We start from the raw sequence: 21,596 nt of genomic DNA, 5'->3' as shown, positions 1-21,596 counted from the left end.
AAGTTTTAAGTGGATCTTGCAAATGAAAACCAGTATTATTGAGTTTGACATACTCAAATTGCCCAAATGTCAGCGGTTTAAACAGCCAAACAACCAACTAATCATTGATACTTTAGTTAAGGTCATCGAAGGCTTATTTGCATTTTACAGTTTTTGTTACTTAGGAGAGGTAAGGAGTACCTGCCAGGTTGTCCATGCTAATGCTACGATTTTGTTTTTGTAGTTCAACTGTATTTTGTATGGGGACACTTTGAGACTCTGTAAATATCTGGTTACTCCTCAGAACCCACTAGATTTAGCATTTCATGGATGACTTGTGTTTGAACAATTATTACTACGATGGTTGCCAGATGATTAATTTCTTATTCTCTTCTTTGTTCTACACGGAGAAATAAAATCAGTAAATAAAGGAGAAGGGAAGCTCATGATTCTGATGCTCCAATTCCCCAAGATTAGGCCAGTGGTAGACATTTCAAGCTGACTTTACGTCTTTTTGATTTGTCCCCGTTACTCTGTCAGCACTTTTTTACTTTCTGGCAGAAGATGTTCTAAGCTCATCTTGTATTTTCTCTGCCCCAGTCCTGGAATGAGTAATTTTTTTTAGAAGCAGAGGTGGAGCCACTGAGGAAGCACAGGCGAGCCCTCCCCAGTGGGTGCTCACTGGTCCCCACAGAAGAACCGCTGCCACATCAACTGAGGTACAAAGAAACTAGCAAAGGGCCTTCTGGCTTTCTGGGGACAGTCCTCATGTGGTCCCTGGCTGAGCCTCAGAGGTTCTGGATTAGTCTTCTTGTAGCCTCTGTGCTGTATCTTTAGATTGGGCCTCTGTGGGAAGGGCCCTGGGAGACCCAACAGCACAGCGTGTCTCATCTGCCAAATGTCCTTCCCTTCCTCACACTCTGACACTCAGGAATAGGGTAGATGGCATGTCCAGGCAATGCCAGGCCACCTCACTGTCTCCTTTGAGATGGGCCCAGAGGGCCTTTGGGGTGAGTGTGGAAGTTGGCACCTGGAGCCTGAGGTTGATTGTCTCTCCCTGTGTCTTGGAGGAAAGGCTGTGTCCCAAAAAAATCCCCAGGGCCTGACCTCTCGGCACACATGCAGGGAGGGAGGGTCTATGAGCTGAGGGTGTCATTGTAATAAGGCTTTGAGCACTGCTGCTCAGGGGCCTGGTCAGTGGACCGTGGTCAGAGATGACCTGGTCATCAGGACCTGGTCAGTTGGGACCTGATCAGCAGGGGCCTGGTTAGTGGTGGCCTCCTCAGTAAAGGCCTCATCAGTGGGGACCTGGCAACCTAGTCATTGGAAGCTTGGTCAGTGGGGGGACCTGGTCAGTGGTGGTCTTATTAGTGAGGCCTGATCGGTTGGAACATAAGCAATGAAAAACTGGTTGGTAGGGCCTATACGGTATACCAGGGGCCTGGTCAGTGTGGGGCCTTAGTGGATTGCAGCCTGGTCAGTGAGGGCCTGGTCAGAGGGGGCTCAGTCAGCTGGGGACTCATCCATGGGGAATTGTTCAGTAGGGGGTCGGGTGAGAGGCAACCTGGTAAGTTGTGGTCTTGTCAGTGGGAACCTGGGCAGTGGGGACTAGGTCAGTGGGAAATTGGTCAGTGGGGTCCGGTCCATGAGGCCTTTTAAGTGCGGGCCTGGTTAGGAAGACATGGTCAGTGGCGACTTTGTCAGTGGGACTTGGTCAATGGAGGAGTGGTCATTAGGGGCCTCATCAGAGGGAACTTGGTCAGGGGCAGCTGGTCAGTAGGAACCTGGCCTGCTGGCCACTATGTGAGCTCAGGCAGGGGGTTTGTCTGTGGAGCCTGCTTGCCTCCATCTGCAGGGAAGGTGAGTCAGGGCACCCTGGAGGGTGGCTGGAAAGAGAAGGTGAGAAGATGTGTTGAATCCAGCACTGCCTGGCAGACCTACAACTTTACAAATGACCTGTGTCCCACCTAGAGAGGGTGTCAGCCTTCTCTGCTCTACCTGGTGCCCCTCCTCTATCTGCATCCCCAAGACCATCATGGGTGGGGAGGGCAGAGATTGGGGAATACCTGTAGAGGCTCTAATGCTGGCCACGCACCATGGTGGTGACAGTGATGAGGACCTGGGTGCAACCACAAGTGGAGAAGCTAGGCCTGGCCAGAGAAGCAAGACAAACGAACACACACATATGCATGCACACATGCACAGACACACATGCATGCACACGTCAGTTCAGGGGATAGAGGACACTGACTCTGGGCCCTGTTGACCCAACCAGGCTCCCGTTGTGGTGGGTTGTGTCACTCCACAATGTCACTGTTGCTGTGTGCCCATTGCCTCTGTGTTGTGGAGCAGTTAGAGACACACAGCAGTGTCTGTGAGTGGCTCTGCATGAAGGACCGTTTTCTAGGTGAGAGGCACATCTCAACACAGCTGACTGATTAGACTCAGGTGAGTGGGACCTGCTCTCTTCTCTTCCTCCTGGCTTGGGGACAGTCACTCTCAGGTGTGTGGTTTTGGCCTCTGGGCAGCTACTGAGGGTAATCCCTGAACAGTCACCGGGTGCCTGTTCTGTGCTGACAGTCATCTCATTCATCTTCGCAGCAATTCCATTCTGCATCTTTTCTGATCACCCTCGTGACCACCCAGGACAAGCCCATCAGGGTCCTGTCACCAGGCCCAGTCCGGCTCCATGATAACCAAGACACAGGTCCAGAGACAACCGCCCCGCACGGTGCCTGCATCTGACCCCCCTTGGTGGCTAGTGACCAGCACAACATGGAAGAAGCCAGGGCAGCATGCAACCAGCTGCCCTGCAGCCCCAGATGGCTCCTGGGCCTTGGGAAGTCATTCTTAAAGGGGAAGCTGGTCACTTTGAGGTCCCTGGAGGGAAGGGTGAATGTGCTTCCCAACAGCCCTGGCAGCCAGCAGAATGCCATACATCTTCTCACCCAACCTGTGTGACAGAGGCTCCCTCCTGGGGCACAAGTCCCATACCTAAAGGGTCCTGTCCCAGTCGGACCTCATCCTGAGCCCTGGAAGGGGAGGGGCACCATGGGCCTCCCTGCAACAGCCAGGATTACCACCCAGGGGACTCGGGCTTCTGTGGCCCTGGCCAGACTTGGAATTTGGCCCAAGACAAGATAAGCTCACTCTGAGCAGCTTCTCAGTACCTGGGGCGTGTGCATGCCAGGCAAGACCAAGCTGGCTCAAAGAGCAACCAGCCACTTCTGCAAGGGTGTGCCAGGAGCAGGTGGGGCAGCCACCAACCTCATCCACTCAAGGAAACAGGGATGGCCAGGTTCCCACAGCCTGAGTGACCACCACCTGACAGCTGATGGAGTGGAGGCCTGAGGAAAAGCAGATGGCACTGGGGCTCTACCTCCAGGGCAGAAGAACTGATTTACCCTGACTGGCAGGGAGTGAGGTTGGTGGCTGGTCCACCGGCTCCTGGCACACCCTTGCAGAGGTGGCTGGTTGCTCTCTGAGCCAGCTTGGCCTTGCCTGGCATGCACAGGCCTCGGTGCAACAAATGTGCTGCAAATGGAGCCACATAGAGGAAATGAGCAGCAGGCTCAGGAACAGGGTGTGTGCTGCCTTTGGGGCTCCAGTCCTTGCATTGGGGTTCCTACAGCACTGTAGGCTTCTTGGGTGCCAAGAGGCAGACCACAGGCCATCTTGAGGAGGACTCTGGTAAGAGCTCCCTTGGGTATGTGGATGATGTCCAGGATGTTGGCCTGGTGTCCCTGAGACAGCACTAACAGGTCCATGACTGGGTCCAGGTCCTGCCTGGGCTGATTGGCAAAGATATCACTGACAGTGTGGAAGGCATCTATGGTGAAGTGGCATCTATGTTCAAGTGCAGAAAGGGCCCAATCTGGTGGATGAACCACACAGCCAGCTTCTGGGTGCAGGCACAGTGTCACTTCTTTTGTCACTTCCTGATGTGCCCCACCAGCACTGAAGAGACAGCCAGGAGACAGGGCAAGAGGAAGGCTGAGAAGGATGAGATGGTGAGTGTCAGATTCTTCCTGGCCCTGAGCCCACCCGTAAGGTGACACTCAACCTTTAGGAGTGGGACAGCAAGATTGATGGCTTCAAGTGCCTCACTAAGAAGATGGACAACAGGGCACTCAGCTCAGCTTCACAGCCAATGAGTTGATATGCAAGCAGGTGATGGTGACAGACTTTAAGCAAGAGCATCAGAAGACTGCCGGTTCTTCTTCAGACTCAGCCAGGCCTTGGAGCTGGACCAGGCCATCCACTTCAGTATAGATGCCTTCCACACCATCAATGAGCTCTGCCAATCAGTCCAGGCAGGACCTGGACCCAGCCATGGACCTGTTAGTGCTGTCTCAGGGACACAAGGCCAACACCCTGGACATCATCCACGTACACAAGGAAGCTCTTACCAAAGTCACGGACAGCAGGCAACATGTGGCAGAAGGGAAGACAGAGGTGCAGAGGCTGATGACGTCAGAATCACAGGAACAGGATTTCTTTGGCCACTTTGGCTGAAATTCACCACTTCCGTCCAATTCCAGTGAGAGACATGGACTCACAGATGCAGGATTTCTTGCAACAAGCGATACTACTTTTTCAAAAAGTCACCCAGGAATTGATAGTGTTGAATGACTCGATACTCGATCGTGGACTATTTCCAGTTCAAGGATACTTTCTACAGCAGAATAATAACACTAGCAAAGAGCTGGTACAAGGATGGTTTTGTGCTCAACTGAAATCCAGCTGAATACAGAATCGTATAGGAAACAGTTAATATGGTGATAGAATAGAAACAGTAGCAAATGTGAACTAAATCATGCTATGAATGCCTACGCTACCACTGTAACTTTTGGAAGAATGATAATACCACTTTATTGCTTTTTGAAGTATAAATATTTTACTGTAGGTGCTGTAGACCTCAAACCCTGTAAAGGGTCTCAAAGAAGTTGGCAGGATAAAGTCTGCTGTGGATGTCTTTATACCCAAAGATTGATGATGCAATTCAATTATGAGTCCCCACCAAATCTCATGTTGAATTATATTTCCTAATGTGGAAGGTTGATCGTTGTATAAGGTGATTGAATTATGAAGGCAAATTTCTCTCGAATGGTTCAGCACCATCCCCATGTACCATCCTCACAATAATGAGTGACTTCTCTTGAGATCTGGTCACTGAAATCTCTATGTCACCTCCCTACTCTCCGTGTTTTCCCCTTGCCATGTGAGACAACTCATTCTTTCTTTGCCTTCCATGATTATTGAAAGATTTCTGAGGCCTCCTAGAAGCAGAAGCACTGTGCTTAGAACCATGAGCCAATTAAACCTCTGTTTCAAAATAAATCATACAGAAAATGGCAAATGAAGATTGGGGCATTGCTATAAAGATCCCTGGAAATGTGGAAGAAGCTTTGGAACCAGGTAGTGGACAGAGGTTGGAAGAGTTTGGAGGGCTCAAAAGAAGATAGGTAGATGAGAAAACTTTTGGACCATCTTAGAGACTGGTTAAATGGTTGTGATAACAATCCTGACAGAAACATGGACAGTGAAGGCCAGGCTGAGGAGGTCTCAGATATAAATAAGAAGCTTTCTGGAAAACGTCTTCCTTTTGGATATGGAAAGCTTACACAGTGCCTGTACCATCATTGTACCTTAGAAGCAGTGAATTTGCTTTTATTTCAGAGGCTCATAGGCAAAGGAGACTGTAGCCTTGACTCAGATGCGACTTTGGACTTTGTAACTTTGAGTTAATGCTGAAATGAGTTAAGACTTTGGGAGACTGCTGGCAAGGCATGACTGTATTTTGCAATGTGAGAAGGAAATGAGATTCATGGGGTCAGGAACAGAATAATATGGTTTTTCTCTATGTCCCTACCAAAACTCATATGGAATTATATTCTTAATGTTAGAGGCCGGGTCTAGGTGGAAAAAGATTTAGTCATAAGATGGTGCAGGTAGATCCTTCACGAATGATAAAAGACCATCATCTTGATGCTATCCTCCTGATATTGAGTGAGTTCTCATGAGATCTGGTTGTTTAACAGGCTGTGGAACCTCTTTCCTCACTCTGTCTTCCTCCTACTCCTGCTTCAGGAGGCATCTCATTGTCCCTTGGCTTTCTGATACAATTAGGAGTCTTCCTGATTCCTCCCCAAAACAGAAGACACTATGCTTCCTTCACAGCTTGCAGAACCATGAGTCAATTAAACCTTTTCTATTTACAAGAATACAGAAAATTAGAACTGCAGAGAGGAGCTGTGAAATGTCTTCAAGGCCTTTTTCTCTTTGTCTTGGCTATTAGCACAGGGCTTCTTTATATGCAAATTTCTGAAATCTTGAATTTTTCCCCTTAAATGGGATTTTTGTTATTGCTACATAGCGAACCTGCGATACAGATATCTGAAAAGGTACAAGCAGGCTCAGTAGTGGGTAGCAGACAAAGATTTAGAGGGATTTGAGTATGAGAGGGAGTGGAAGGGAGTGACTTAATCATGGATGGGCAGGGGTGGGTGTGGAAGGAAAAAGGGGTGGGCAGGTTGGGGAGGAGTAGGCTGGCTGTATGGTGGTGGGAGGGTGGTGGGTAGTAGGAAGGGAGAGTAGCCTGCTGCAGAGGCAGAGCCTCATGGAACACCCCTACTAGGGCAGTGCACCTATGGATTTGCAGGTTTGAGCCCCTGTGGCTGCTCTCATGGACTGGACTTGGGTTGAGTGCCTGTAGCTTTTCCACATGGAGAGTGCAAGCTGTTGGCAGGTCTATGAATCTGGGGTCTGGAGGGTGGTAGTCCCCTGCTTGGGGGCTCCAAGTCCATATTTTCCTTCTGCACTGCCCTAGTACAGGTTTCCCAAGAACTCTGCGTCTGCAGCAGGCTGCTGCCTGGAAACAGTGGGAGGTGGAGGTGGGAGGCAGATCCTTCACCAATGCTTAGGCAGCATCTTCTTGACGCTGTCTTCATGATAGTGTGTTCTCATGAGATCTGGTTATATAACAGGGTGTGGCACCTCTTTCCTCTCTCAGTCTTGCTTCTACTCCTGCCATATGAAACATCTCATTGCCCTCGGCCTTCTGGTGTGATTGGGAGGCTTCCTGATCCTCCCAGAAGCAGAAGCCACTATGCTTCCTTTACAGCTTGCTGAACCGTGAGCCAATTAAACTTCTTTTCTTTATGATCATACAGAAAATTAGTGCTATGAAGTGGAGCCATGCAATCCCTTCAAGGCCGTTTCCCCTTTGTCTTGGCAACCAGCACTCAGCTTCTTTTCATGGAAATATCTGAAGCCTTTGTGAATTTTCCCCCTGAAAATAGACTTTTCTTCTTTTACCACATTGCGAGGCTGTGATAAAGATAGCTGAGAATGTAGAAGCAGGTTGAGAAGTGGGTAAAAGACATAGGTCGGGAGAGTTGGGAAAGCTTAGAAGACATCAAGATAAGGAAAAGTTTGGACCACTATAAAGAATCGTTAAATATTTGTGATCAGAAGGCTGACAAAAGGATAAACACTGAAGTCCAGACTTAAAAGGTCTCAGATGAGAATGAGGAATTTCCTGTGAACAGGAACCAAGGTTAGATTTGATTGGCCTTAGCAAAGAACATGGCTGCATGGTGACCCTGCCCTGGAGATCTGTGAAACTATGAACTTGGGGTGATGATTTAGGATGTATCTGGTGGAATGAACATCTAGGCAGCATAGCACAAGAGGTTTCCTGTCTGCATTGAACAGCCTGTGTTCTTACGTGTGATCTAAGAAATGACTTCATGTTGGAACTTCAAGTGGAGATCTAAAGTTTGGAAAACTTGGAGCCTGGCCAAGTGGTCAAAAAGAAAATCTGATTTTGAGGGGGAAAATTCAAGAAGGCTTAGGGTATTTGCATAAAAAGGAATCCAGTGCTAATAGCCAAGACAGTGGGAAACCGGCCTTGAAGGCATTTCAGAGAACTCTGCAGCAGCCCTTGCTGTCACAGGCCCTGGGGCCTAGGAAGGAAGAATGGTTTCCTGGGCAAGCTCCGTGGCCCTGTTGCTGTGTGCATCCTCAGGACACTGCTAGCTGCATCCCTGCAGCCCCAGCTCCAGGCATGGCTGAAAGATGCACAGGTACAGCTTGGGTCACTGCTTCAGAGGCGGCTCCAAGCCTTGATGGTTTCCATATAGTGTTAAGCCAGCAGGGCACAGAGCTAGAGGCTTGGGAGCCCCCATCAAGACTCCACAGGATGCACAGAAAATCCTGGATGTCCAGGAAGAAGCTTTTCCAAGAGACAGAGCCTCATGGGAAACCTCTACTAGGGGAGCAAAGAAGGGACATATAGGGTTAAAGCCCCCACAAAGGGAGGCATCATTCTCCAAACCCCAGATGTGTAGACCAACCAACAGCTTGCACCCTCAGTGTGGAAATCTACAGGCACTCAACAACAGCCCTGTCCATAAGAGGCAACCATAGGGGCTGAACACTGCAAAGCCGCAGGTGAAGATCTGCCCAAGGCCTTGGGAGCCCAGCCCTCACAGCCCTGTGTCATGGATGTGGGACAAGGATTCAAAAAGGATGATTTTGGAGCTGTAGGATTGAGTGACTGGCCTGCTGGGTTTGGGACATTTATGTATCCTGTGAGTCCCATCTGTGTTTTGTGCTTCTTTCTAGCAATTTTTTTTCTATTAGCTGGGAATGCTTACACATTGCCTGTATAATCATTGTACCTTGGAAGGAGTTAACTTGCCTTATAATTCAGTGGCTCATGGGCAGAAGGGACTGAAGACTTGTCTCAGATTAGACTTTGGGCTTTGGACATCTGTACTAAAAATACAAAAAATTAGCCGGGCGTGGTGGCGGGCGCCTGTAGTCCCAGCTACTCGGAGAGGCTGAGGCAGGAGAATGGCATGAACCCGGGAGGCAGAGCTTGCAGTGAGCCGAGATTGCGCCATTGCACTCCAGCCTGGGCGACAGAGCGAGACTCCGACTCAAAAAAAAAAAAAAAAAAAAAAAAAAAAAAAAAGACTTTCGGCAACTTTTGAAAAGGCATGATTGTATTTTACTCTGTGAGGATATGATATATGATATTTGGGGGATCGGGGTCAGAATAATATGGTTTAGCTGTGTGTGTCCCTACCTAAACTCATGTGGAAGTGTAATCCCGAATGTTGCAGGTGGGGCCTGGTGGGAGGTGATTTATTCATGGATGGGAGAGGGGTGGGGTTGGAAGTGAAAACAGGTGGGTAAGGTGGGGAGGAGTAGGCTGGGTGTAGGGTGGTGTGTAGCAGGAGGGGAGTAGCCTGCCGCAGAGGCAGACGCTCATGGAAAACCTCTACTAGGGCAGTGCACCTGTGGCTTTGCAGGGTTTAGCACCTGCAGCTGCTCTCATGTGCTGGGCTGGTGTTGAGTGCCTGTAGCTTTTCCATACTGAGGGTGTGAGCTGCTGGTGGGTCTATGAATCTGGGGTCTGGAGGATGGTGGTATCCTGCATGGGGGCTCCAAGCCATAGTTTTCTTCTAAACTGCCCTAGTAGAGGTTTTCCAAGAGGATCTGCCTCTGCCTCAGGCTTCTGCCTGGAAACAGTGGGTGGTGGAATGGGGTGGTGGGTGGATCCTTCACCAAGAGTTAAGCACCATTTTCTTGATGCTGATCTGCTGATAGTGAGCTCTCATGAGATCTAGTTGTATAACAGGGTGTCGCACCTCTTTCCTCTCTCTGTCTTGCTTCTATTCCTGCCGTATGAAACATTTCATTGCCACTTGGCCTTCTGGTATAATCGGGAGGCTTCCTGAGTCCTCCTAGAAGCAGAAACCACTATGCTTTCTTTACAGCCTGAAGAACTGTGAGTCAGTTAAACCTCTTTCCTTTATGTACATATAGAAAATTAATGCTGTGAAGTGAAGTTATGAAATGACTTCTAGGCCTTCCCCCAATCTCTTGGCTATTAGCACTGAGCTTTTTTCAGTGCAAATATTGGAAGCCTTCTTGATGTTTCCCCCTGAAAATGAACTTTTCTTCTTTTACCACATTGCCAGGCTGTGAAAAAGATAGCTGACAGTGTAGAAGCAGCTTCCAAATTGGGTAATGGCCAGAGGTTAGAGAGTTGGGAGAGCTTGGAAGAAGACAGGAAGATGAGGGCGAGTTTGGACCATTGCAGAGACTTGTTAAATAGTTGTGATTAAAAGGCTAACAGAAGGATGGACAGTGAAGGCCAGGGTTATAAGGTCTCAGATGAAAATGAGGAACTTACTGGGAACAGGAGCCAAGGATTTTTGTTTTGCCTTAGCAAAGTAATTGGCTACACAGTGACCCTTCCCGGGAGATCTGTGAAACTGAACTTGAGGGTGATGATTTAAGGTGTATCCGGTGGAATGAACTTCTAAGCAACAATGCTCAAGAGCTGTCCTGGCTACATTGAACAGCCTGTGCACCTATGTGTGATCAAAGAAATGACTATAAGTTGCAACTTATATTTAAATGAGAAGCAGAGCTTAAACATATGGATAATTTGTAACCTGCACAAGTGGTCAAAAAGAAAAGCTGATTTTCAGGGGGAAAATCAAGAAGGCTTCAGATATTTGCATAAAAAGGAGCCCAGTGCTAATAATTTAAGACAATAGGAAAAAGGCCTTGGAGGCATTTCAGAGACCTTTGTAGCAGCCTTTGCTGTCACTGGCCCTGGGGCTTAGGAGAAAAGAATGGATTCCTGGGCCAGCCCCATGGCTCCACTGCTGTGTGCAGCCTCGGACACTGCTGCCTGCATCCCTGCAGCTCCATCTCCAGCTCCAGCCATGGAAGAAAGATGCACAGGTACAGCTTATGTCACTGCTTCAGAGGATGCAAGCTCGAAGCCTTGGTGGCTTCCACATAGTGTTAAGCCAGCAGGTGCATAAAGCACAGGACTAGAAGCTTCGGAGCCTTCATCTAGACTCCACAGGATGTATCAGAAAGCCTGAGTGTCCAGCCAGAAGCTTTTCCAAGAGGCAAAACCTCATGGTAAGCTTCTACTCGGGCAGTACACAAGGATAGTATAGGGTTGGAGTCCCCATACAGGGAGGCACCAGTTTCCAGGCCCCAGTTTCATAGACCCACCAGCTGCTTGCACCCTTATTGTTGAAAAGCTACAGGCACTCAACACCATCCTAGCCAATGAGGGCAGCTGTAGGGGAAAGAGTCTGCAATGCCACAGGTGCAGAGCTCCCCAAGGCCTCCCCAGTAAATGCTGGAATGAGGTCAGACATTGGGGGACCTTAGAGAATGCATCATTGTATTTTGCAGTATGAGAAGGACATGAGATTTTGGGGCCTAGTGGAGAATAATATTCTTTGGCTCTGTGTAACTACCAAAACTCATGTGGAATTGTAATGGGGAATGTTAAATGTGGGACTTGGCAGAAGGTGATTTAATCATGGTAGAGAATGGGGGTTGGAAGGGGATGTGGGGAAGTGGGGTATCAAGGTACGAGTGGGGGTGAAACATAGGGATGGAGGCAGATCCTTTCACAAATGGTGAAATACTATCTCCTTAATGCAGACTGTGTGGTAGTGAGTTCTCATGATAGATGGATGCTGTCCTGCTGGGTTTTTGACTCACATTGGGCCGGTGTCCCAATTGTGTTATTTTTCTGGGAAAAACTTCCGTTTGGATTGAGAAAGCTTAGCCAGTGCCTGTGCCATCATTGTAGCTTGAAAGAAATGAATTGCCTTTTACATTCAGGGAGTCATAGGCAGAAGGGAGTGCAGCCTTGTCTTGGATGAGACTTGAACTTAATACATTTGAGTTACTGCCGGAATGAGTTAAGATTTGGGAGACTCTAGGGAAGGCATCAGTGCAATTTGAAATGTGAGGAAGACATCAGAATTGGGTGACCAGGGACAGAAAAATATGTTTTGGCTCTGTGTCTCTACCAAAACACACGTGGAATTTTAATGGGAAATGTTAAAGGTTGGGGCTAGTGGAAGGTGATTTAATCATGGTCGAGAGTGGAGGGTGGATGCTTGGTGGGGGTGGGGAGGGTTGGGGATACTGGGGCTTAGGGTTGGGCAGATTGTGGTGGGGTTGGGGCTGAAAGGCAGGGTTGGGGGGTGGATCCTTCACCAATGGACATTTGAGTAAATACTGGAATGAGTTCAGACATTAGGGGACCTTAGAGAATGCATCATTGTATTTTGCAGTATGAGAAGGACATGAGATTGGGGGGCGAAGGGGAGAATAATATTATTTGGCTCTCTGTCCTTACCAAAACCCATGTGGAATTGTAATGAGGAATGTTAAATGTGGGGCTTGGTAGAAGGTGATTTAATCGTGGTGGAGAATGTTGGAGGGTGGATGGGGGGAATCGGCGTTCATGTTACGGGTGGGGGTGAAACATGGGGATAGGCGGCAGATCCTTCACAACTGGTGAAATACTATCGGCTTAATCCAGTATGTGTGATAGTGAGTTCTCATGATAAATGAATGCTGTCCCACTGGGTTCTGGACTCACATTGGGCCTGTGTCCCCATTGTGTTATTTTTCTGGGAAAATCTTCCCTTTGGATTGAGAAAACTTTCCCAGTGCCTGGGCCATCATTGTGACTTGAAAGAAAGGAATTGTCTTTTACCTTCAGGGACTCATATGCAGAAGGGTTTGCAGCCTTGTCTTGGATGAGACTTGAACTTATTACATTTGAGTTACTGCTGGAATGAGTTAAGATTTGGGAGACTCTGGGGAAGGCATCACTGCATTTTGCAATGTGAGGAAGACATGAGATTGTGGGGACCAGGGACAGAATAATGTGTTTTGGCTCTGTGTCTCTACCAAAACTCATGTGGAATTTTAATGGGTAATGTTAAAGGTGGGGGCTGGTGGAAGTTGATTTAATCGTGGTGGAGAGTTGAGGGTGGATGCTTGGTGGGGGTGGGGAGGGTTGGGGGTATTCGGGGTTGGGGAGGGTTTGGGGGATTGTGGTGTGGTTGGGGCTGAAAGGCAGGGGTGGGGGGTGGATCCTTCACAAATGGACATTTGAGTAAATGCTGGAATGAGTTCAGACATTGGGGGACCTTAGAAAACGCAACAGTGTATTTTGCAGTATGAGAAGGACATGAGATTAGGGGGCCTGGTGGAGAATAATATTACTTGGCTCTGTGTCCCTACCAAAACTCATCTGGAATTCTAATGGGGAATATTAAATGTGGGGCTTGGCAGAAGGTGATTTAATCATGGTAGAGAATGGAGGTTGGAAGGGGGATATGGGAAAATGGTGAAACATGGTGCAGATGGCAGTGAAACATGGGGATGTGGGGCAGATCCCTTCACAAAAGGTGAAATACTATCTCCTTAATGCAGTCTGTGTGATAGTGAGTTCTCATGATAAATGAATGCTTTCCTGCTGGGTTTTGGACTCACATTGTGCCTGTGTCCCAATTGTGTTATTTTATCTGGGAAAATCTTCCATTTGGACTGAGAAAGCTTGCCCAGTGCCTATGCCATCATTGTAACTTGAAAGAAAAAAATTGTCTTTTACATTCAGGGAGTCCTAGATATAAGGGATTGCAGCCTTGTCTTGGATGAGACTTAAACTTACTACATTTGAGTTACTGCTGGAATGAGTTAAGATTTGGGAGACTCTAGGGAAGGCATCATTGCATTTTCCACTGTCAGGAAGACATAAGATTTGGGGGCCCAGGGACAGGATAACATGGTTTGGCTCTGTGTCTCTACCAAAACTCATGTGGAATTTTAATGGGAAAAGACAAAGTTGGGTGCTGGTGGAAGGTGATTTAATCATGGTGGAGAGTGGAGGGTGAATGCTTGCAGGGGGTAGGTCGTGTTGGGGATACTGGGGGTTGGGGAGGCTTGGTGAGACTGTGGTGGGGTTGGGATTGAAAGGCATGGCTTGGGGGTGGATCCTTCACCAATGGACATTTGAGTAAATGCTGGAATGAGTTCAGACATTGGGGGACCTTAGATAATGCATTATTGTATTTTGCAGTATGAGAAGGACATGAGATTGGGGGGCCAAGGGGAGAATAATATTATTTGGCTCTGTGTTCCTACCAAAACTCATGTGAAATTTTAATAGGGAATGTTCAATGTGGGGCATGGTAGAAGGTTGTTTTATCATGGTAGAGAATAGGGGTTGGAAGGGGGATGTGGGAGGATCGGGGTTCATGTTACAGGTGGGGGTGAAACATGGGGATGGGTGGCAGATCCTTCACAACTGGTGAAATACTATCTCCTTAATGCAGTCTGTGTGATAGTTCTCATGATAAATGAATGCTGTCCACCTGGGTTTTGGACTCACAATGGGCCTGTGTCCCAGTTGTGTTATTTTTTTGAGGAAAATCTTCCCTTTGTATTGAGAAAGCTTACCCAGTGCCTGTGCCATCATTGTAACTTGAAAGAAAAGAATTGACTTTTACATTCAGGGAGTCACAGTCAGAAGGGATTGCAGCCTTGTCTTGGATGAGACTTGAACTTACTACATTTGAGTTACTGCTGGAATGAGTTAAGATTTGGCAGACTCTAGGGAAGGCATCATTGCATTTTGCAATGTGAGGGAGACAAGAGATTTGGGGGACGAGGGACAGAATAATAATGTTCTGGCTCTGTGTCTCTACCAAACCTCAGGTGGAATTTTAATGGGAAACGTTAAAGTTGGGGGCTGGTGGAAGGAGCAGGGTGGATCTTGGGGTTGGTGGGGAGGATTTGGCGTATATGGGGTTTGGGAGAGTTCAGGGCATTGTGGTGTGGTTGGGGCTGAAAGTCAGGGGTGGGGGTGGATCCTTCACAAATGGACATTTGAGTAAATGCTGGAATGAGGTCAGACACTGGGGGACCTTAGAGAACGCATCATTGTATTTTGCAGTGTGAGAAGGACATGACACTGGGGGGCCTAGTGGAGAATAATATTATTTGGCTCTGTGTCCCTACCAAAACTCATGTGGAATTGTAATGGGGAATGTTAAATGTGGGGCTTGGTAGAAGGTGATTTAATCATGGTAGAGAATAGGGGTTGGAAGGGGGATATGGGAAAATGTGGGATCATGGTGCAGGTGGGGGTGAAACATGGGGATGGGCAGCAGATCCCTTCACAAATGGTGAAATACTATTTCTTGAATGCAGTCTGTGTGATAGTGAGTTCTCATGATAAATGAAGGCTGTCCTGCTGGGTTTTAGACTCACATTGGGCCTGTGTCCCAATTGTGTTATTTTTGTGGGAAAATCTTCCCTTTGGATTGAAAGAACTTACCCAGTGCCTGTGCCATCAACGTAAATTGAAAGAAAAGAATTGTCTTTTATATTCAGGGAGTCATAGGCAGAAGGGATTGCAGCCATGCCTTGGATGAGACTTGAACTTACTACATTTGACTTACTACTGGGATGAGTTAAGATTTCAGAGACTCTCGAGAAGGCATCATTGCATTTTGCAATGTGAGGAAGCCATGAGATTTGGGGGACCAGCGACAGAATAATATGTTTTGGCTCTGTGTCTCTACCAAAACTCATGTGGATTTTAACAGGAAACGTTAAATGTGGGGACTGGTGGAAGGTGATTTAATCGTGGTATAGAGTGCAAGGTGGATGTTTGGGGTGGTGAGGTTTGGGGTATTTGGGATTGGGGAGGGTTGGGGGGATTGTGGTGGGGTTGGGACTGAAAGGCAGGAGTTGGGGGTGCATCCTTCACCAATGGACATTTTAGTAAATGCTGGAATGAGTTCAGATATTTCGGGACCTTAGAGAACACATCATTGTATTTTCACTATGAGAAGTATATGAGATTTGGGGGCCAAGGGAACAATAATATTATTTGGCTCTGTGTCCCTACCAAAACCCATGTGGAATTTTAATGGGGAATGTTAAATGTGGGGCTTGTTAGAAGGTGATTTAATCATGGAAGAGAATGCGGGTTGGAAGGGGGATGTGGGAGAATGTGGGTTCATTGTACGGATGGGGGTGAAACATGGGTATGGGTGGCAGATCCTTCACACATGGTGAAGTACTATCTCCTTAATGCAGTCTGTGTGATATAGTGAGTTCTCATGATAAATGAATGCTGTCCTGCTGGATTTTGGACTCACATTGGGCCTGCGTACCAATTGTATTATTTTTCTGGGAAAATCTTCCCTTTGTATTGAGAAATCTTACCCAATGCCTGTGCCATCATTGTAACTTGAAAGAAAAGAATTGTCTTTTACATTCAGGGAGTCATAGGCAGAAGGAATTGCAGCCTTGTCTTGGATGAGACTTGAACTTACTACATTTCAGTTACCGTTGGAATGAGTGAAGATTTGGGAGACTCTAGGGAAGGCATCATTGCATTTTGCAGTGTGAGGAAGACATGAGATTTGGGTGACCAGGGACAGAAAAATATGTTTTGGCTCTGTGTCTCTACCAAACTCATGTGGAATTTTAATGGAAAATGTTAAAGATGGGGGCTGGTGGAAGGTGATACATCATGGTGGAGAGTGGAGGGTGGATGCTTGGGGGTGGTGGGGAGGTTTGGGAGTATTTGTTGGGGAGGGTCGGGGGGATTGTGGTTGGGTTCGGGCTGAAAGGCAGGAGTTGGGGGTGGATCCTTCAGAAATGGACATTTGAGTAAATCCTGGAATGAGTTCAGACATTGGGGGACCTTAGATAATGAATCATTGTATTTTGCATTATGAGATGGACATGAGAGTAGGGGGCCAAACCAAAGGGAGAATTGTGGAGAGCCAAATTCACATTCCCATGCATTGGCAAAGCCTGCAGACAGGGAAGTAGGTGGGATGGCAAAGACAACCACCGAAGATCCTGTTATGGGTACCTTCCTGTTCTTACCAGATCAGTGAAGCGCTGTGAATGGCTTTTCATAGTTAATAGTTAGCATAAGACAGACTGCAGAGGCTGCATCAAAGGAAGACAAAAATAGTTATTGTGTGAACTTTTGACCCCTGGCATGTATAAAAGCACTGAATAAACCAGAGCTTGTCGGCGTTTCCCTATCAGGGAACCGTCCCTCCTAATCCCGCTTCTCCGTGTCTTTCTTTCACCATTCTTCTCACTACTTCTCGGTGCATCCCTGAATAACCCCTGCGGCCGGAGCGCTAGAGGTGGCGCCCTGAACAGGGACCCGAGAAATACTGTGAGAAGAACGCCCAGTTCTGGTAAGTTCTGCAGAAGTTGTGAGTATAAACATTTGTGGGCGCATAGTCATACATTAGGAGTAAAAATGGGACATTCTGGTTCTAAGGAAGGAGCTCTTTATATTCAAGTGTTGCAATCTATGATGCATGCCCGTGGGGCTTCTATAAAAACTAAGCAGTTAGAAAAATTCTTGGAGACAGTACAAGAGGCATGTCCTTGGTTCCCTGAGGAAGGTACTATTAACATGGATACCTGGTCAAATGTAGGGGAAGGCCTGCGGAAGCATTATACTCTGCATGGCCCTGATGGAATTCCTGTAGACACTTTTGGGCTTTTTAACCTGGTCCAGGAGTGCCTTGTGCCTTGTCCTGAGGCATACAAGCCTTTTTCATCTCCTCCTGAGGATTTGCCTCCTCCTCCTCCGTCGGCCCCCGAGGAGACTCCTGTAACTTGTACACAGCCTCAACCCTTGGGAATGAAATTATCTAGAGGGGAGGGTATGCCTTCTTCTCCTGTTTTGCCTACTCCGCCCATGCCTGTCTCTGAAGAGGAACAGGAGGCCCTGGTACGTGCTTTTGCAGCTACTTTTATTAAAAAGCCCCCTGGGGCTCCTAATGCTTGCTTGCCTCCCTTAAAGTTGAGCACCTTGCCTGCAACTGTTATGTCTCCCCTTGAAGGGGCTCTTCATCAAGCTCGTATGTCGGGGGAAACTCTTGAGGGATTTCATGCTTTCCCTGTTAGACTTAATCCGCAGAATCAACAGCAATATCATGAACCATCACCTTTTAAGACTTTGAAAGATCTTAAGGCTGCTGTAGTTCAATATGGAACTACAGCACCCTTTACTTTAGCCATGGTGGAGACCTTGGCAGAGGATGCTTTACCTCCTAATGATTGGAAGGGCATAGCAAAAGCCTGCCTAGACGGGGGTGATTACTTGTTGTGGAAAACTGAATTTTTGGAAAAAGCTGAGGAAATTTCTCATCGTAATCGCATGGCGGGTAATCAGGTTACTTATGAAATGCTCACTGGCTTAGCTAACTTTTCAGATACTGCTAATCAAATTGGTTGGGAAAGATGGATTTATGATCAAGTATCCAATATTGCCCTCTCTGCCTGGAAGAAATTGCCATCTTCCAAACGCACGGAGGAACTTACAAAAATTCGTCAGGGACCTGATGAGCCTTATCAGAACTCTGTCTCTCGGTTATTACAAGCAGTAGGCCGAGTGATCAGTGACTCTGAGGCAGGTACTGTTATTGTAAAGCAACTTGCTTTTGAAAATGCGAATGGCGCTTGTCAAGCCGCTATTCGCCCATATAAGAAAAATGGGACTTTGGAAGACTATATTCGCTTATGTTCTGAAATTGGTCCTGCTTTTAATCAAGGTGTGGCTTATGCTGCAGCTATGAAAGGAGTTCCTGTTTCTCAGATTTATTTGCAGGTGCAGGGTAGGGGCCAAAATAAGCGGCTTCCAAACAAGAGAGGTGATCAAACTTGTTTTAATTGTGGTAAACCAGGACATTTTAAGAACCAATGCCGCCACATGCCCGCAAGTTCAGGGAAGTCACCTAAGGCTCAACCTACTTCCTTGTGTCCTCGATGCCAACGTGGGTTTCATTGGATGAATGAATGTAGGTCTCGTACTGATTCTCCAGGCAACCCTCTTTCCCCTCAGGGAAACCAGGAGTGGGCCTCTCCCCGGGCCCGACAAACAATAGGGGCCCTTCAGACAGCCCCTCCAGTAACCTCCATGAGTCCCTCCAATCCCTGTCGCGAGCCACCCCAGGGTCAGCAGGATTGGACTTGTGTGCCACCTCCAGCTACGTACTAACACCTGAAATGGGTCCGCAGCACATTCCTACAGGAGTGTTTGGGCCTCTCCCTAAGGAGACTGTTGGGTTGATTATTGGAAGAAGCAGTGTCCTCTTTAAGGGGTTAATTGTCTATCCTGGAATAATTGACTCTGACTATACTGGGGAGCTTCAAGTTATGGCTTCCACCTCTCAAGCTGTGGTCACTGTATCTAAAGGTCAGCGTGTGGCCCAACTTCTACTTCTACCCTATGTTTCTCAAATAGGGCAAACAGCTTCCTCTACTGCGTGAGGTAGTCATGGTTTTGGTTCCTCTGATGTCTATTGGCTGCAGGCTGTTGATGCCGAGAGACCTACCTTGCAACTTCCAATAGAAGGAAAGACTTTTTCAGGCTTAATTGATACTGGAGCAGATGTTTCTGTATTCAGTTTACAATTTTGGCCCGTCTCATGGCCTCTTACTGCCTCTATAACTCATCTACAAGGTATTGGAATGTCTCAAAACCCCCATCAAAGTGCACAAATATTAACTTGGACTGATCAAGAAGGTCACCAAGGAAAATTTCAACCCTATGTGTTACCTCACTTACCATGTAATTTATGGGGACGTGATGTGTTACAACAAATGGGAGTTTATTTGTTTAGTCCCAACCCCATTGTGTCTTAACAGTTGCTCCAGCAGGGACTGCTCCCCAACCAAGGATTAGGAAAACATAACACTGGCATTCTTGCTCCAGTACAAGTTACACCAAAAAATGATCGACATGGTTTGGGTTTTCCCCAAGGCCACTGATCCTAGCTGCCCCCTTAACTGCAGATGCTATTCAGTGGAAATCTAATGAACCTGTTTGGGTGGATCAGTGGCCTTTAACTCAGGAGAAATTATTGGCAGCCACTCAATTAATTCAGGAGCAGCTCCTTGCTGGTCATATTGAACCATCTACTAGCCCTTGGAATACACCAATATTTGTTATTAAAAAGAAATCTGGAAAGTGGAGGTTATTGCAAGATTTGCGAGCCGTAAATGCCACTGCGTTACCCATGGGGGCATTGCAACCTGGCCTTCCCTCTGCTACAGCTATACCAAAAAATTGGCCAGCTTTTGTCATAGATCTTAAGGACTGCTTTTTTTTACAATTCCTCTCCATTCAAATGATAAAGTTCGATTTGCTTTTAGCCTACCTTCTATCAACTTTCAACAGCCAATGGCTAGGTATCAGTGGAAGGTCTTGCCTCCAGGCATGGCTAATAGCCCTACTTTATGTCAAAAATATGTGGCCATGGCTTTACAACCTTTTAGGGCTCAGTTTCCTCACATTTATTGCTTACGTTACATGGATGACATTCTAATTGCAGGAGAGGTTTTCGCAGAATTACAACAAGCCTTATTATTTTTACAACAGCATTTGCCTACCTTTGGTCTGCAAATAGCAGAAGAAAAAATTCAACAAACCTTTCCTCTTATTTATCTTGGTCAAAAAATTGCAGAAACCACTGTTTCTCCTCAAAAGATACAATTTAACCTCTCCAAATTGCAAACACTCAATGATTTTCAAAAATTGCTTGGAGACATAAACTGGGTTCGACCTTTTTTGTCCCTTACTACTGCTGACTTATTACCTTTGTTCAATATTTTAAGAGGAAGCAGTGATCCTACTTCTCCCCGGACTCTTACTTCAGAAGCAAAACTAGCCTTACAACTTGTAGAGTCAGCAATTCAGCAAGCTCATGTTTCTCGCATAGATTATACTCAACCTCTGCTTCTGTTAATTCTTACCCCTCACTTATATCCCACAGCAGTGTTTTGGCAACACTCCCCTTTAGAATGGTTACATCTGCCCTCCACCCATCATAAGACTATCCAGCCTTATGCAGAATTAGTGAGTCAACTTATTATGGCTGGCCGCAAAAGGTCTCATCAGATATATGGAAAAGACCCTGATATCCTCACTGTTCCCTTTACTCAACAGCAAATTGTTTCTCTTTATCAATTCAATCTTTCTTGGCGAATAGCACTTAGCAATTTTACTGGGCAATTGTCAATTCATTACCCTAAACATAAATTGTTAACCTTTTTTCAGCGTACTTCATTTATTCTTCCTCTTCATCATTGTCATCAACCATTACCCCATGCTCACCTTTTGTTCACTGATGGTTCAAAAACAGGTGTTGCAGCCGTCATTGCTGACAACCGTCCTTTTCGATTTCCCACTACTTATTCTTCTCCGCAGCGAGTTGAACTTTTTGCCGTGTGCCAAGCCTTACAAATGTTCCCCTCTGAGCCCACTAACATCTATACTGACAGTGAGTGGGTTTTTCGCAGTAGCACTCATATCGAATCTGCTACTATTTCTTCCTTGCTTGATGATGAACTTTACCAGTTACTTTCACTTTTACAATCATGTTGTCGAGAGCGTACCGCTGCCTATTTTGTAGGACATATCCGGAGTCATTCTCTGTTGCCTGGACCGTTGTCTGCCGGAAATGCAGCTGCTGATAAACTTTGTTTCTTCACGGAAAATGCTGTCCAGCGAGCAGCTAATTCCCATGCCATACATCATCAAAATGCTCATAGTTTACGATTGCAGTTTAAAATCACTCGTGAAGCTGCTCGTGCTATTGTAAAGCATTGCTCCACCTGCCCTCAACTGCAACCTGTTCCCCATTATGGAGTTAATCCTCGAGGCTTGCAGCCCCTACATTTGTGGCAGATGGATGTTACTCACTACCCTCCTTTTG

The 21,596-nt window shown here is 46.9% G+C and overlaps 1 protein-coding gene across 1 annotated transcript in view; it reads left to right on the top strand.

The window, feature by feature from the left end:
- The window catches only part of LOC129461060 (ankyrin repeat domain-containing protein 18B-like), a 119,727-nt gene that overhangs the window by 24,572 nt on the left and 73,559 nt on the right, over positions 1 to 21,596 (top strand). Inside the window, 1 exon segment of the mRNA XM_063641686.1 lies at positions 605 to 698. Coding sequence (XP_063497756.1) covers positions 605 to 698 — 94 coding nt within the window.

Source organism: Symphalangus syndactylus, chromosome 1, assembly GCF_028878055.3.
Source record: "Symphalangus syndactylus isolate Jambi chromosome 1, NHGRI_mSymSyn1-v2.1_pri, whole genome shotgun sequence".
Taxonomy (NCBI): domain Eukaryota; kingdom Metazoa; phylum Chordata; class Mammalia; order Primates; family Hylobatidae; genus Symphalangus; species Symphalangus syndactylus.
Note: the sequence above shows the minus strand (reverse complement) of the source record. Positions and strands in the feature narration are given on the sequence as shown.